Raw genomic sequence first — 18,649 nt, forward strand, 5'->3', positions numbered from 1 at the left:
CTGAACATGTCAAGGTTTTGAATTCGAAGAAGAAAGACAATAGAGAGATTGCTATTGATTGATCCATCCATCGATGCCTCTTTTTTTTTTTTTTTTTGTCTAAAACATCAATCGGTGACTATAAAGATGAATAGATCGTGGCAAAAAAACGACTGTGATGCGTGGTGAGAGCGCAACCGTCGTTCAGTTTAGATTTTCTGATTTTTGAATATCTAATTGAAAATTAGTATTTCTATTTATTTTTTAAAGAATAATAAAAGTGAATAACAAAAAAATGAAAGAGCAGAATTTGAGAGTTTTGCCACGTGTCAGATAGAGGATACTGCAGTTTTTGTTAAAGTGACTGTTGATTTAGTATTATTAGATTAATAATTATTTTTTTGTGTTAATAAATAAAAATTAATAGATATTTATAAACTACTAGTACAAAAATTGATCGAAATATAAAATTTTATGGAATCGATAAAATTTTGTCATAAAAAAAATTTAAGTAAGTTAATTTTGTTGAAAGAACTTATTGAGTATATTTATGATAAAATTAAAAATGTTATTATGAAACAAATAATGAAAAAATATTTAACCTTGGATCATTAAAATTCGATGAACAGACCCGTAAAAGATGAATGAAAAAACAATTGATAGAATATAGCTAAAGTAAATATAAAGAGAGAATATATAGAAAGTTTTTTTTTTTTCCTTATCTTACCAAGTATGAGATCTATTATTTAAGGGAGAAGAGATGTATATGGCACCGATAATTTTTTTTGTGAAAGAAGAGTGTAAGAGAAGAAATATATATATGGTAAAAGAGTATATATACATAATGATTTATAACATTAAAAAAAATCAAAAGTAAATAAGTGGCTAGTGTGCACTGCGTTTTTCGGTTGGACCGTATTGTAAAGACCTGACTTCAATTTGAAACGTGGTCTATGCCTTTTCAACCCTTTTTTGAAATCCGCAGTTTACTTTAAAAAAAAACACTGATTTCTGAAAATGTGTTGAATTGTGACATATGTTTGGTTTTCAATGATAACAAATGAAAAACGCCAAAAAGCTTTCCTCATTCACTACCTTAAGCTCTGCATTGTCAGTTGCGGTTTAATTGCAGATAAATAGGCTGATTGGTAACTAGTGTTAATTTTGGCTGTAGAGACTTTAACTGTAAAAAATTTAGCTGCAAAGAATTTGGCTGTAGAGACTTTGGCTTTGAAAACTTTATGTGTTAAAGTCTGATCGGCAACCGAAAGCTGTAAAAGCTGTTAATTTTATTATTTATTATTATATTTTATTATTAAACAAATTTAATATTTAAATATAAAAAATTCTAACAAATCAATAATAATTTGAAATGTAAATTATCTTATCAATTCTTTTCTTAGTAAGTTTTAATTTATTTTTTCTTTACTTTTTAGCTATTGAATGATTCTTGATCGATTATTATGACTAATAGTAATAGTCTTTTTTTATCAAATTTTTTTTTTTGAATGATTCTCTTTGGTTGAGTAGTTGTATAATTTTGAGCAGTCAAAAACCCATTAAAATATATTTCATTAGAACAAAAATAGTTGAAAGTAGAATCATTTATTAAAATAATTGAATGACATAAATAACGACTGAATTATACATCTTATATAGAGATATTTATATATGTATGTAATCATTGACCTCTTATATTTATGAATTCGGAAGAATACTAATTCTATAAATTCTTTTACACTAACAATAATGGAGATGATTAAAACAAAATGATTATTTGTTAAATGGATCTTAAAAGAAAGAGAAAAATAATAATAATTAATTTATCAAAACAATTGTGAAATAAAATATATATAAATTTGTAAATACTTTTTAATTATTATGGGAAGAAGAAAAAATAAAATTTTCTATATATTTATTTTAACATTGTATTTGAAGCTTTTAAAAATAAGAAAAAATAAAGAAGAAGAAATAAAAAATGCCTGTAAAAACTTTTTTAAAAAATAAAGCCAAAAAAGTTTGATTAGTAGAAAAAAAACTATAGAGACTTTAAAATTATCTCAAAATCCTGAAAGTCATGTGCCAATCACCCCCCAAAGTACGGTGCGGTTCAAATAGTAACAAAAATACATACATACACATATATATAAACCAATTTGATTGTTTTGTGTTATTTATTGTGTTTTTCTTAATAGTTCGTTGATTTGTGTAATCGATACAACTAAGGACTGTAAATAAATTTTTATGTTACGGTAGTTAATCCTCATATAGGTTCCGATTGGTAACACCACATAATTGCATATTTGTAGAAAATAAAATTAAACTACATAATAAAATTTGCAGATTAAAAATTTGTACAATGAAAATTGTGTCAGTTAGACTAAATTTTGGAAGAATCGCGGGATATAATTTTCAATATAATTATATTTAAAATTAATAGTTTCTTATACTCCCTCTGTTCATAAAAGAATGATGTTTTGCTTTTTCACACAAATTAAGAAAAGTAGCTTTTGTATTATTTTTTTTTTTTTTTTTGTTAATTTAATAATATAAGTTCTACCTCTCTCCTCTCTCTATTGGTTATTAATGAAAATAATAATACTATTAACCTACAACATCAATCTTTGTGGAACAAAAATAAAGCTCAAAACATCAAATTTCATGGAACAGAGGGAGTATATTTTTTCATTTACGTATTCTAGTTTATTCTTAACTATTATAAAATAATATCACATATCATTATAGAATTAACATATTTTAAATATTATTAAAAAGTGATATATTTTAAGGGTGATTTACAAAATTACCTTTTTTACTACTTTTTGTAACAATATCTTTTTATATTGTCTATTTTTAAAAAATCCCCTTCTCTTGAAAAAATGACCCAATTACCCTCATCTAATGAGAACATGTAATTGGAAACTGAAATTTTCCTACCAAACTTTTCTGGCGCCAACATTATTTTTTCCGCCAAAAATAAAATTTCCGCCAAATTATTTTTTTTCGCGCCAAAATTTTTTTCCGTAACAATTTTTTTCCTAACCAAAAAAATGCATTTCAAAATCCTTGTAAAGTTTTTTAAAAGCTTTGATAAGTTGTTAAAAACCCTTGTAAATCATTTTAAAATCTTTATAAAGTCTTTAAATACATATGTAAAGACTTTAAAACCCCATTTAAAACCTTTGTATTAAATTTTTTACAATAGTTTTACAAGATTTACAAGAGTTTTTAAGAATTTTAAAAAGATTTACACGGATTTTTAAAATCTTTTTAAAACTCTTATAAAGTCTTTACAATCATTTTTTAACTCTTAGAAAAATATTTCTAACTCTTTTTGAACCATTTAAAACTCTTGTAAACCTTTACAAAAGTTTTTTTTAAAAAATACAACAGTTTTAAAATGATGTTAAAACCCTTGTAAATCTTTTTAAAACCCTTATAAATCTTTTAAAACCATTGTAAACCATTTAAAAATCTTTTAAAAACCCTTGTATACCCTTTAATAATTTTTAAACCATTTTTTAAACTCTTCTGAACCCTTTACAAAAGTTTTAAAAGTTTTGTAAGAGTTTTTAAAGGGTTTTAAAACCCTTATAAATCTTTTAAAAATCTTTTACAAAACCCTTGTAAATCCTTTAAAACCCTTGTAAACCATTTAAAAATCTTTTAAAAACTCTTATAAACTCTTTCATAATTTTTTAACCATTTTAAAACGCCTGTGAACCTTTAAAAGCTTTGATAAGTTGTTAAAAACCCTTGTAAATCATTTTAAAATCTTTATAAAGTCTTTAAATACATATGTAAATACTTTAAAACCCCTTTTAAAACCTTTGTATTAATGTTTTTACAATAGTTTTGCAAGATTTACATGAGTTTTTTTAAGAGTTTTAAAAAGATTTACAAGGATTTTTAAAATCTTTTTAAAACTCTTATAAAGTCTTTACAATCATTTTTTAACTCTTAGAAAAAAATTTGTAACTCTTTTTGAACCATTTTAAAACTCTTGTAAACCTTTACAAAATGTTTTAAAAAAATTTACAAGAGTTTTAAAATGATGTTAAAACCCTTGTAAGTCTTTTAAAACCCCTTATAAATCTTTTAAAACCATTGTAACCATTTAAAAATCTTTTAAAAACCCTTGTATACCCTTTAATAATTTTTGAACCATTTTTAAAACTCTTTTGAACCCTTTACAAAAGGTTTTAAATAGATTTATAAGAGTTTTTAAAGGGTTTTAAAACCCTTATAAATCTTTTAAAAATCTTGTAAATCCTTTAAACCTGTTAGAACTATTTAAAAGTCTTTTAAAAACTCTTGTAAACTCTTTCATAATTTTTAACCATTTTAAAACGCTTGTAAACCTTTACAAAAGGTTTTAAAAAGATTTACAAGAGTTTTTAAAGGGTTTTCTTGTAATTTCTTTAAAACTCTTTGAAAACCCTTATCAATCTTTTAGAACTCTTTTAAACTCTGTAAAAATCTCTTATAAATCTATTAAACCCCATTAAAAATCCCTTTTAAATCTTTTTAAACCCTTTAATTGTTTTTTAAAATCCTTTAAAAATCTCTTGTAAATCTTTTAAAGCCTTTTAAACCCTTTAAAAATCTCTTGTAAATATTTTAAAACCCTTTAAAAATCTCTTGTAAATCTTTTCAACACCCTTTAAAATCCCTTGTAAATCTATTTCCCGCAAAATAAACAAAATTTCACGGAAAAATGTTTGGCGGAAAAAAGAATTTCGAAATTTTGTTTGGCGGGAAGATAATTTGGCGGAAAATTTATTTTGGAATATTTTAGGCGGGAAAAAATCAATATTTCATTTTGTTAACCTAAACGAAATTTCAAATATGGGTAAATGGTCATTAAAAATTTAAAGAGGGTATAAATGAAAATGGCAAATAGATTAAGGTAGAATTGAAAATGGGTAATGTTGAAAGGGCATTCTTAGCAATTGTTCTATATTTATTGCAAGTAATTATTTTCCACTAATCTCTCAATACATTAAAAAAAATCTAATTACAAAAAAATCTATTAAAAAGTGATAAATTTTGTAACTAATTAAATAAATAAAATATATTGACGTTTTACATGCAACAATGAATATTGGTTGTACAAGTGGAATTAATGACTATTTAAACAGTTGACAAAAATGGAGTTAATGACTTGTTGCCGTTGATAAGCAACCATTAATTGTTGGTTGATACATATTTGAGTTGTTTCTCTTATTCAATTAAATACATGTAGTTGACAGTTTTGTATTGAAAAAGTAAGAAAATAAATGCATTATGAAAAAAAACGGGTGAAAACTACTCTCTTTGTTTCTAATTATATGTAGTTTAAGGTTTTTGTACAATATTTTAGGAATTACATAAAAACTCCAAAATAACCTCACCTTCCATCTTTTCTTTCAATCTCTTACAAATCAAACCTTTTTCGAAAGTTTAATAAACAAGTCAAAAGTAACAATTCCAAGTTGAATGATCAATCAATTATTCACTCACATCACGAATCCCACAAACCAGCTATCCATATTTTAATTATTGTTCGGTCAAGATACACGTTTTAACTACTTATTTTTTAAGTACACACTTAAAACATTGCAGAGCAAAATTCAAAATGTGGAGCCAAACTAACAAAATGAAAATTTCGTAACAAAAATTAAAATTTTGTGTTTGAGCCAAACTGAAAAAAATGATTAAATTTTTTTTACACTTTTATAATGAGAATAAACGACTCCTTTGACAGACAAGAATTAAAATTACAATTTCCTTCATATCTTTGAATTTTGATTGAATCACCCAGTTTTAAACGATGAGAGGAATTTTGATTTTGATCTTGAAGATGAGAGGGAGAGTCTCTTTCATTTAAACAAAATTCCAGCCAACGAAGAAGATTTTAACAATGAGGGTGTTGAGTTTCCATATGATAATGATCCAAACGACTACGACGAACATATTGCCGATACATATCGAGGTTTACTTTATTTAATTTTTGTTTTTAGTAGATTATCTCTTTTGTTCTTTTCTGCTCATTTTATTAGTATTACAAACAATATTCATATATTGATATATACTGTATTGTTTTGTTTATTTTGGCCATTACGTGTTTCATGTCCAAATGAATATGTTTTCATGCGTTTTGTTTTTTTTCTTCAGTTTTCATGTGTTTCACGTACTCATATGTTTCACGTATTCATATGTTAGCATGGTAATGTGTTTTTTTTAATTGTACTCATGTATTAAAGATATGTTTGTCATGGTTATAATATAATATGTCAGTGTATTTAAGATTATTTTTGCTAATCTATAATTATTCTGATGGAAAATACAGAGATGGCTCATGTTGATCAAGTACATAAACTCAAGAAAGTAACTCAAACGCAGAGAGATGGATGATTTACAATGCTCTGATGGAGAGAACAAATAATGGAAAATGAAAACATATGCTACACGCGAAGTCTCCTATTTATTTGAGATACCTATCCATACGGTGCAAAGAATATGGAATCGGGCAAAAGAAACTTCTAACAATGGCGATGTCGATGTTTTCCATAAAAGATCAGGTAATTGTAGTCGGAAGCGAATTCCACTCTATTTGAATAAATTTCTTGATACTCATTACACAAGAGAACCACTCTAAGGTCGCTTTGAGCATCTTTGAATGTAAGCTCTACAACATTACATTGACGTCTCAAGCAAGGGGTTATTCGACGTCATACTAATGCCATTAAACCAACTTTGAAGGAAAAAAATATAAAGAGGAGACTCTAATTTTGTTTCTCTATGTTGGACAAATACTTTATCTCATGAACCAAAATTTATATGTACAATATTGTGCATATCGATGAAAAATGGTTTTATATGACGAATAAAATGGAGAAATACTATCTACTTCTGGCCAAAGAAGAGCCATATCGTGCTTGTCAAAGTAAAAATTTTATTGCTAAAGTAATGTTTTTGGCTGCGATGGCTCGACCAAGATTTGATGAGAAAGGTAATGAGGTATTTTCTGGAAAAATAGGAGTGTTTCATTTTGTTTCTTTGGAACTAGCTATTAGACGAAGTAAACATAGAGATGCTGGAACTCTAGAGTGGAAAACATCAACTTTGGTTAAAAGAGAGGATATAAGAGCTTGCTTGATAAATCAAGTCATTCTGAGAATTCATGAAACGTGGCCAAAGGAAAATCGGGGAAAGACCATATTCATTCAACAAGATAACGCAAAGACACATGTTGAATGTGATGATAAAGAGTTTGAAGAAGCTGCGTCAAAAAATGGCTTTGACATCCGATTGATGTGCCAACCACCAAATTCACCGGACCTCAATATTTTGGATCTTGGGTTTTTCAATGCCATTCAAGCGTTGCAACATAAGACATGTCCCAAAACTATTGAAGATCTTGTTCATGCAGTGGAAAACTCATATTCTGAATATCTTACAACAAAGGTAATCACATTTTTTTTTACTCTTCAATAATGCATGAAAGAAATGATGAAAATTGGAGGATCGAACAAGTACAAAATACTGCATATGCAAAAGAGAACATTCAAAAGAGAAGGTTGTCTTCCTGTTAAGGTAAATTGTGATGCTTCAATAGTACAAAACGTGATGAACATGTTAGCTTTGACAGATTAGTATTAGGAAATTTTTTTTTTTTTTTCAGTTTTTGGGGTAACTATTGTGCAACTTTTTGTTTTTTTTTTAAAACATTTTAAAAAACTATTGCTATTTATGAAGTTGGATTTTTCTTTTCTTATATATCGACCATTGTCGTTGTAGTTGTTTATAGATATTTCTATGAACAACTACACAAAATATATTGACAATTGACAAACTCAGATCATTCTAGTTTTAAATTAAATACTCATCTACATATACAATTACAAGATAAGGAATGGTCGGTTACAAAATTACAACATTTTGCAGCCATTTTAGCAAATAAATCCTTAAGTTGGAACTTATTTACAAGGAATGTCATTTGCATTAATTATTATCATTTAATTAATATTCTTAATTATTAAAATTTCCTTATCTAATATATCTCCATCAATTCTAATTACTTTTAGAACGGAGAAATCTTAGGACTTTATTAATATTATATTTTATTAAAGATAAGTATTATAGTTATTTAAAGTTTATAAAATGTTTAGAATATTTAACAAAAAAATGTTTAGAATATATATACTATATGAATTCTATAAAATTAAATAACCATTTCAAAAGAAAACTTTTAAATTGATTTGAATTATAAATCTCTTAATAAAAATATTATTAGAACAAAAAAACAAAAATAATATTTAATTTTATCGAACTGGATTAGATGGTAGGACGTGTTTAGTATATTATAATGTATGGATTTTATAACAATTAAATAACCATTTGAAAGAAAAATTCTAAATTAATTTGAATTATGTATCTTTTAAATTAAAATATTATTAAAACAAAAAGAACAAAAAAAATGTTTAATTTCACTGAACGGGGTTAGATGGTAGGATGGGTTTGAGTAGACAGTAACACGAGACGGTATACCATGGGTGAAATCCATTAGATATGTTTAGTTTCACTGAACGGGATTATATGGTATGACGGGTTTCGGTTGATAGTAATACGAGACGGTATACCACGGGTGAAATCCTAGATATAACAATCAAAATACGATTATATTATCTTAAATACTAAACAAAACAAATAATATTAATAAAATAAATATAATTAAAATTTAAATTATTTAATTATAATCTAGATTTTAACTTAATGAATTGTACGTTATTGTTCCTATATTTTTAAACCGTAAAAATCAAACATAGTAATTGTATACTAAATAATATACAGATATAAGAGTTGTATATTCAGAACATACAAAACATTAAATCATATATATTCTTAATCGACTAAACAAATTAAATTTTTATTTTTAAAAGAACAAAATAATTATGCGGTGTACCGCAGGTTATAATCTAGTTCTCATTGATTTCAACATCTTAATTCCATTTACTATGCATTTATGTGATATAATTTACTGGATATTCAATCTTCATGTCAATCTATATTTATTACTGTATATTATCTTTTTTGATATAAAAAATGTAGCAATTATAGTTATATTTCCAAAAAAACAAAAAAAAATTGTTATATAGCAATTAATTTTGTTAATACCAACTCAAAATTAAAAAAATCAGTTGATAATATGTCATAATTAGAAGGTATTGGTCGTTAATGTGGTGTTAGGAAAATTAAATTATTCTATTTTGCATATATCTAGATTAAGACTTGTTATCTTATACTAGTATTGTGTTTTAAAATTTAATTATAAGAGATGGACATTTTTAGTACAATCAAGATACAATATGTTGTAGTGTTAATTTCTTGTAATGCAAATGTCAAAGCAGACAATTTGGCACGGAAAGTCTGTATCGAACCGCATCATATCACGTATGTAAAGAACATTCCTCAAGAATGGCTTTTTGAGTTTTATCTAATTAATATCGGTTGACAAAAAAAAAATATTGTAGTGCTTACATAATTTTCGGAAACCGCTTCTTAACATATTGCTTACATAGATTACACCCAAATGTTTTTCAACCATCTTCTACAGGCTGAAACTCTGTATAACTTGCAAGCGCTCTTGCGAATAAGTCTGCCTTCAAAATGTTTAGACTTATGCCAAGAAATGGCTCAGAAATTTGAGTCATAGATCCACATTTCAGACATGTAAACAAATTGCATAGGGTACACCAATGTATTTCATGTAATAAGCCACTAGCAAAGCCACGAAAACAAGAAAGCCAACGAAAACTTCAACTTCTGCAACAGTCGGCATCTTCTCTTTTTACTTTTTTTACTTTCAATGTATCAGTTCTTAAAGCTAATGTGTTTTTCTCTAAAGGTCTTCTGTAGTCATATATTGATAGTGACTTTCTTAGCTCATTTTATACAGCCATTTTATATATAGGGATCAGTACTATCTCCAAAATCTAAACCAACTACGACATGTTAATTATTTTATTTAACGAATTTCATTATTTATAAACACGATTCTTTCATTATTAGTTTTTGTAGCGGAATTTGTTAATTTTCAAAATGATAAAAAGAAGAGAGATGTTTTAAAATATATAATATATATACTAGGTGTTGATCCGCGCCTTGCGAAGGGAGAATTATTTTTCAAAATCTCAATAATTTTTGAAATGAATTTAATTACATTCACGACTACTATTAACGTAAAAAAAATGTTGAATGTTTATTACTTTGGAATATAATGAACAATTCAATAGAAACAATTACTTATGTGAGTATCAAGTTGCTTTATTTCCATTGCAGCAAAATCATACCACATTCTTCAAACTTCATAGCAAGGAGTGTTGAATAAATTATAATATTTAAACATTATGTATTGTCAAAATTGACAACATTGAGTTTAGTCAAATGGTGATCCCTAATCATTTTTAAATACACTATTAAACTGTTGAAAGATCGAGCACACATTAAAAAGACAAATAATTGTGAATCCACCAATGCAACGTATCTCGTAATCTTAACACAAACAAACTATTAATTAATCAACATTAAAAGTTCAGACCAACTACATAAATTCAAATTCATACCAATCGAAATATATAGTAAATTAAACAAATTATCTAAAATTATAATTCTAGGAGAAGATATATAGATGATAGTATTTATTAAAAAAAAAAAAGATAATGCAATAAGCCATCCCTCCACACCCTCGCCTAAGACTTGTTAGCACTAGTGGTCTCACCAAGAACACTTGATTGTCTAGTTAAGAAAATAAATAAACCAATAATTTGGAAAAACAAAATAAATTAATTAATTTTTGAAATTCTAGTAAATAGATATAAAATTTTCACATTCTGTTAAATTCAGCAGCTTTCGGAATATTCAGACATGTTACCTTGTTAAAAATTGTTGTGTTAATTGAATCAAAAGATATATGTTCCACACTTCCACCTTCCATAGACGAAAAACACAAACCAAAGACGTATAAGCACATGAATTAAATACACTAAGAAATTATGTTGCCATACGCCCGAAACCAAACCATCGAGCGTTTTCCAACTTGCATTGCGTCGAGGAAACAAAGAAGAAGAATTTTAGATATACAATGAACAATCTTCCCTTGCCAATTCCCACTAAATCAACTTTTCCACTTGCAAAGCTCATTCAAAGCATTCAAACTCACATTTGTCTATGAGTAACACATAGGTAAGAGAAAGGGAATACCTACCAACCGACTTACTAATCCTTGTAGTCCTCCGTAATTATGTAACATGCTTGACAATAATATAACTATTGTCTCATCATTCCCATCATCTCTCTGAGCTTCTTGCTCTTCTGTTACTATCCTGCAACTCTAGTGAGTATATCTCTGAAATCAACATCCCTTGACTTTTTGCTTTATAAATCAAATTTAGCTTATACGTGTGTACACATTTCTTTGATGAATACAACATTCTTGTTTCAGATGATCTTCCGATTTCAGTTATCCCAGAACTAAAAACCAAACTCAGTGTCACCATACCAATCTATTCTTTTGAAAAATAATATTTAGTTTTTCTTTGTTTTTTAAATTATGAATTATTTTTAATTATATTTTTACCCTAAACAAAATTTCGGTTTTTGCACAAAACTCGGACCTAAATTTATCGATCAAATATATACTATCATATTTTATAGCTATAAAGCTCAATCGACGAGTAAAAATCATACTAAATTTAGACAATTTGTATTTAGACCTATACACATTCAATTGAGTTCATACATTAAAAAGAAAAAAATCCCCAACATTTCTAAAAAAAGAAAGAAAAAAACCCACCAAACTCCAAATTATGTAATCCCGTATGCATCAAAAGCACAGAAGAGGTTATACATAGAAATTGAACATCACATTTCTCCCATATAAACGTTATTAAAATCATGCAGGCAAAGCGTACGTCATTAACAGGTTTGGTGCTCTTTTCGTCGACAATCTTTCTAATCTCTTCTGCAATTTCCCAGAGGCACCAATTCATTGTGAAAATGTAACTTGCGACTTATGATCCTTCCCACTTTACTTACTCTTTAAAAACTTTATCGATGTAATTTGATGCATAGAGACATAAAGAGAACGTCCAGGGAGACTAAAGAAGGGACGTTACTTAATCTCTCCCCTTTTCCTAAAAATCCATATAAAAAGGAAACCAAATACAAAAAAAACGACGTTTCATCCTCAAAACTCGTCTCTATGGTTTAACAAATTAACAATAACAAAAGACATCTAGAGCTCATCGTGAGACTCATCTTCCTCCTCAGTCGATGATTCTCCTCCTGCACCACCTGGTGCTCCGCCAGATCTCTGGTAAACTGCTGTGATGATTGGGTTACACACTGCCTCTACCTCCTTGAGCTTCTCGTCGTACTCTTCTTTCTCTGAGTTTTGGTTTTCGTCGAGCCACTCCAAAGCCTCTTTCGTCGCTGCTTCGATCTTCTCCTTTTCATCTCCTTCCAATTTGTCGGCAAGCTTGTCCTTGTCGTTCACTTGGTTCTTCATGTTGTACACGTATGTCTCCAGGGCATTCCTGGCGTCGATCTTCTCCTTTACCTTCTTGTCTTCCTCTGCAAACTCCTCTGCCTCCTTCACCATCCGGTCAATCTCTTCTTGGCTCAGACGACCCTTCTCGTTTGTGATAGTAATCTTCTCTGATTTACCACTCGCCTTGTCCTCTGCTTTCACATTAAGAATACCGTTGGCGTCCACTTCGAATGTGACCTCGATTTGAGGGGTTCCTCTGTCAAAACGAGATCAGGATAATTATTTTAATGTTCAAAATGAGACTCTGATTTACCATTACTAAGGGGTAAAAGAAGTGGAAGCAAACCTTGGGGCCGGTGGGATTCCATTGAGGTCGAATTTCCCGAGTAGCCTGCAGTCCTTGGTGAGACTTCGTTCACCTTCAAAGACCTGAATGGAGACGGTAGTCTGCTGGTCTTGGTACGTTGTGAAAACCTGAGATTTCTTGGTTGGAATAACCGTGTTTCTCGGGATCAACTTTGTCATCACTCCTCCTACAGTCTCGATACCCAAAGTGAGTGGCGCAACATCAAGAAGAAGGATATCTTTGGTCTCATCACCGCCTTCTCCGCTCAAAATACCACCCTGAACAGCAGCACCATAGGCAACAGCCTCGTCGGGGTTCACACCCTTGTTTGGCTCTTTACCTTCAAAGAAGTCCTTCAACAGTTGCTGAACCTTTGGGATCCTGGTGCTTCCACCAACAAGGACAATCTCATCGATCTGGCTCTTCTGTAGACCGGCATCATCCATGGCCTTCTTCACAGGTCCCATGGTCTTCCTGAACAAATCATTGTTAAGCTCCTCGAAACGAGCTCTGGTGAGTGGCTCAGAAAAATCAACACCATCAAAGAGTGACTCAATCTCTACACGGACTTGGTGCTGACTACTTAGAGCTCTCTTTGCCCTCTCACATTCCCTTCGGAGCTTACCAAGAGCCTTGTTGTCCTTGCTGATGTCCTTCTGGTGCTTCTTCTTAATCAACTTGATGAAGTACTCCATCACCCTGTGGTCAAAGTCCTCACCTGCGCAGATCATAACAACAAAAGGTTACCACCAACATCACACTAAAACAATCCCTCCATTCTGACACATGTTATTGACTATGTTTAGCTTATTGCATTGGCATAGCAATCATTTGTTATTGAACACAATGCAATTCAAAACAATTCATTCCTGGTCACAAGTATATTACCTCCCAAGTGAGTGTCACCATTTGTGGAGAGAACCTCAAACACTCCGTTATCAATGGTCAAGACACTGACATCAAAAGTACCACCACCAAGATCAAACACAAGGATATTCTTCTCGCCACCCTTCTTATCAAGACCATAGGCAATAGCAGCAGCAGTAGGTTCATTAATGATTCTAGCAACATTGAGCCCAGCAATAACACCAGCATCCTTAGTAGCTTGCCTTTGAGCATCATTGAAGTAAGCTACGCAAAGTCAAAAACACCAAATAAACAATCAATCACCAAATACAGATAATAAAGATACCTCTCCACCACATATATAACAACAAACTAACCTGGAACAGTGACAACAGCGTCCTTGATTTTCTTTCCAAGGTAGGCTTCAGCTGTCTCCTTCATCTTAGTCAGAATCATAGCACTAATCTCCTCAGGACTGAAAACCTTAGTCTCACCATCCTTGATCTTGACTTGAATGTATGGCTTACCATCCTTGTTCACAATCTGGTAAGGTACAAGTTTCCTATCCTTTTGAACCTCCTTATCCTCAAATCTGCCAAATACAATAACAAAGACTTAAACCAACAATATCATCTCCAAGGTGAAACAAACACAGAGAATAAGTAATTACTTTCGCCCGATCAATCTCTTAACGTCGAAGACAGTCCTCTCTGGATTAACAGCTGCTTGATTCTTAGCAGCCTCACCAATGAGTCTTTCAGAGTCAGTAAAACCAACCCATGAAGGTGTAATACGGTTTCCTTGGTCATTGGCAATAATTTCGACATGACCATTCTTGTAAACACCAACACAAGAGTAAGTAGTACCAAGATCTATCCCTATCACTGATCCTAACTTCGTAGCCTCTTCTATTGCAGAGGACAACGCAAATAAACATCCTGAAATCGTAAAGATTCCAATCGTCAATACCAATCGAGATCTAACCTTTTAAGATCGTGAAATTGCAAACAAACACATTCAGATCCAGGAACAACGAAAAAAGGTTCTGAGATTAAGCAACAATGTAGAGGAGATCTAAATCGGAGAAGAAGATCGGAAAATCACTCACCGAAGAAGATGATCGCCAACACAACGGTACTGTTAGCTCCAAACGAGCGAGCCATATCGGAAACTTTTGCGTACGATCTCTCTTTTTGTTTCGTCTCTATAGATCGAATGAACTTGTTTTGAACACAGAGAGAGCTTCCTTTTGTTTTTTAAGCTTTGAAGAAGAAGCTTTTTATGGAAGACGAAGAAATTTAACTATGTCATCAGAGATGACGTGGACCAATTATCTTACGACGATTTGTAATGTCAACCAATCAGATTTGGTCTTGTGTTGGAGTAATCGTGGCCGTTGGTTACTTCGGTTCTTCTTCTTAGTTCTAGACAATGAGCTTTTGTTGGGCCCAGTCTTCTTCTATTAGTATCACTAGGGCTGCGAAGAAAAACCTAACCCGAATAATCCAAACCATCCGAAAAATTGGATACAAATCTAAATTTAAAAGCTGAGAAATTATTTTATTGGATCCTAAATTTTTCTATCCAAAAAAATCGAATCCGAACCCGAATCCGTATTCCGAATTTTACCCAAAAATCCAGATATTTACTCAATAGTTTGGGTATTAGTTCCAAAAAAAGATCTGAAAAATATAGTAAAAAAATCTCAAATCCGATTGGACCCAAACCGGAAACAAATTTAGATTTTAGATTTATCCTATTGAATCCTAAACTTCTCAACCCAAAGGATCCTTACCCGATCGGATTTTATCCAAACCCGACCTGCGTACCCGAATGTCTACTACCCCTAAGCATCATTGTTAACAAAGAGAAACGTACTATCTATTTTTGCTATTGATTTTTTAAAAAGTATTTGTTTTATATTTATTTTGTTATCATTTAAAAAAAATATTCTTTCATAAATGAGATTATATTATGAAGAATGAGATTAACTTAATTAGTTCTAATCTAAAATAAATAGAACCGATATTAAATTTTAGAAGCCCAAGTGAAATGACCCATTAAAGCCTTTAATGATTGAATGGTATGTTCTATCCTAAGACATGCGTACTAACATCTTGGTAAGGAGTCATGCGTACTAACTTTAATTTATCCTTTGAATGGTTAAAAACGTACTGTAGTATGCAAAAGTGTGTACCGAAAACCAAAACAAATTTTAACAATTTTAATAATTAATAACATATCATTTTAATAACTATTACAACAATATTTTAAAAATTATAAATCAAAATAACATATTGACACTACTTTCTTAGATATTTGCCATATATTGTCTATCTTCTCTCTCAACCTCCTCTTGTTCATTTGAGTCATTTTGCTCGTTTTCTATATGCATTTTCTTCATCATATGCATCTTTCTATCCTCTAAACAACTTTCATTCTCTCTTATCAGTTCTTCTCTTCTTTGTCGCACTGAATGTTGACGTTGAGAACCCACATCAAGATTTGCAAAACATATACGTATGATTTTGTAACATCCTCGATTCGGGATGGGACGTTTCAGATTTCCCAAAACTTAGAAGGTTCTCGTTGAAAACGTCCCACTCTGTCGTTTTCTTGCAAAAATATAATATTAAAAATTGTAACCGCATAATAAAAAAAATTACAAATAGTTAAACCATATTAATACTTAAGAAGATTAATTTACATGTATACGTTCATTACACCACTCATTTGAAGCTTCAATTCTTCCACTAATGGTATCTACCCTAATACCAGTCTTACCATGTAAAAGGATCCATCTTTTGTATTGTTTCTTCCACTCATCGAATTTGCATCTTAAATCTGTTCACTTGATGTTTTCATTGAATTTTTTGAACAATATATGCTCGTCCCGGTTGTCCCGGATCTTTAAACATGTAATTGTTTAAAACTAGTGTTTCATCATATAATTCAATCAACGTTCTTTCTTCTTCAAGTATATATCTTTGATCATGTTTTCTCTACGATGATTAATTACAATCAATTAAATAACACTAAAATGGTAAATAAATTCAAAAAATAATTTAATCTAAATATTTTTAAAATATTAAACTAAAGTTATGTGAATTAAATGATACTTGAATAATTAAATGAAACATCATAATTAAAAAAATTAGAATACAAATAACAATTTAAAATAAACTCAAATCATTTAAGATATATACCATTCTACGAATTGGAGAGTCAATATCTTCAGTATTTCTATTCCGTCTTGGTGTGGAAGGATCCATGTTTTCATTCCTTGTTCGACCAAGTGACGCCATATATATATATATATATATATATATATATATATATAATCACAACAAGAAAATGATTAAATTAAAGATTTATACAACAAAAATCTAAAAATATATTTTCAAACATAACAAATTCAAAAGATATCTCACTAGTTCTCAATTATCTACTATAATCTACACTAGAAAATATGATGTGAGGAAATAAAACTTTCTTATTAATTTGAGATGAAACAATTCTTCAAAACAAAAAAAAAAACTCAATTTGCTGAGATTTAAAGAGTTCTAAGAGATGTTCTCGGCTCTCTTTTTTTTTTCTTTGGGAGTGAATGATTTTTTTTTGTGACTTGTTACAATTATTGATCATATATTTACATGGTTTTAAAGAGTACAAAGAAGTACAAATCTAACCAATGAGAGACAAGTACTCAGATCCAACTAGTTGATTAAACACACTTTGGTCTGATTTTTACTATTGGTATGGAGTTTCTGGAGCTTGAAAGGAGTAAACTGAAAAATTGAAACTAATAATAGAATTGATACGGCAAGAAGTTTTTTTTTGAAGTGCATACTAATATGAAGTTTTGTAGTCCGGAGTGCTGCATACTAATCCGATTTGTTGAATGGTAAATTAGTCCAAACTTTAGTCCGGTCCGCACCATACCTACCAACCATTCAAGACCTAAGTATAATGACGTTCACGAGTGAGTAAAACATGAGACGGACTAATGAAACAGAGAATGATGAGAGATGATTTGAGACTTTTAGGAGACTCAAAATGAAGCATCTTTGATGGTTGGTAAGGTAGTTTGAGGTGGATGGTTGCTATTCTGTTTTGGATTATTAGATCTAAATCTCAAATCAAACTATGAATTGATTTGAACTTGTTCCGGTTGTAGCCGATTGTTGTTCTTTGACCCGTTGCCGTATATTGAAGCTTGGCATGTAATCAACAAAAGTTTTTGGCTTGCCATGAAATATATGGTTCCAACTTGTTTGAGGTTTTTTTTTGTGTTTTGTTATGTAAGTTTTCTTTTGTTTATAAGTTATATTTAGGTTTTTAAAAAAATATTAAACTTATAAAATATTAACTGAATATAGTTGGATGATTGTGTGGGTTTCTTATTTTTTTTTATATATTTATCAATTATGTATTTTTTCTAATGTTGAAATAATTCGATTGATGATAATAATTGTAAAATTCAAGTAATAGTATTCCTGTAACACCCTAATTTTAGGAATATGATGGTGCATGCAAAGAGGTTTAAAAGAATTGATTTGGCCACCTATGCCACCAAAGTGCACTTATCTTTTCGGTTAAAGGTCTTGAGAGAACTCCACAGTTAAGCGTGTTTGGGCTGGAGTAGTTTCAGGATGGGTGGCATTCCAGAAAGTGATTGTCGGAACCATTCGAGAGAGGACAAAGCATGGAAAAAGATCATGTGGTGATTTCTAGGGATGGTAACAAGTCTTTAAAGCCTCCCGGACGTGGCCCACCGATCGTCGGACAGAGGTGGGCCCATGGACCCGAGAGAGAATGTGGGGTCCATTAGTAAAGACGGTCGGGTCGTTACAATTCCTATTATTATATAAAGGTTAACTCTTCTTTTGGGAAAAGACAAATTATGTCTTTGTAACAACAATTATTTTTTTATAAAAAGGAAAGGA

At 30.1% G+C, this 18,649-nt stretch overlaps 1 protein-coding gene and 1 pseudogene across 2 annotated transcripts; one reads left to right on the plus strand and one right to left on the minus strand.

The window, feature by feature from the left end:
* Positions 1 to 6,409: 6,409 nt before the first annotated feature.
* On the plus strand, positions 6,410 to 7,617 carry AT5G28535 (annotated as a pseudogene; the record flags this gene model as incomplete). The annotated part of the gene is made up of 1 exon: positions 6,410 to 7,617.
* Positions 7,618 to 11,714: 4,097 nt separating this feature from the next.
* On the minus strand, positions 11,715 to 15,150 carry BIP1 (heat shock protein 70 (Hsp 70) family protein). The gene is made up of 6 exons (NM_122737.4): positions 14,812 to 15,150; positions 14,374 to 14,641; positions 14,081 to 14,295; positions 13,746 to 13,988; positions 12,858 to 13,575; positions 11,715 to 12,767 (listed from the first exon to the last, which is right to left on the minus strand). The coding sequence occupies exons 1-6, from the start codon at positions 14,864 to 14,866 to the stop codon at positions 12,257 to 12,259; spliced, it is 2,010 nt and encodes a 669-aa protein (NP_198206.1). The 5' UTR covers positions 14,867 to 15,150; the 3' UTR covers positions 11,715 to 12,256.
* Between the last annotated feature and the right edge of the window lie 3,499 nt (positions 15,151 to 18,649).

This window comes from Arabidopsis thaliana, chromosome 5 (assembly GCF_000001735.4).
Source record: "Arabidopsis thaliana chromosome 5, partial sequence".
Classification (NCBI taxonomy): Eukaryota; Viridiplantae; Streptophyta; class Magnoliopsida; order Brassicales; family Brassicaceae; genus Arabidopsis; species Arabidopsis thaliana.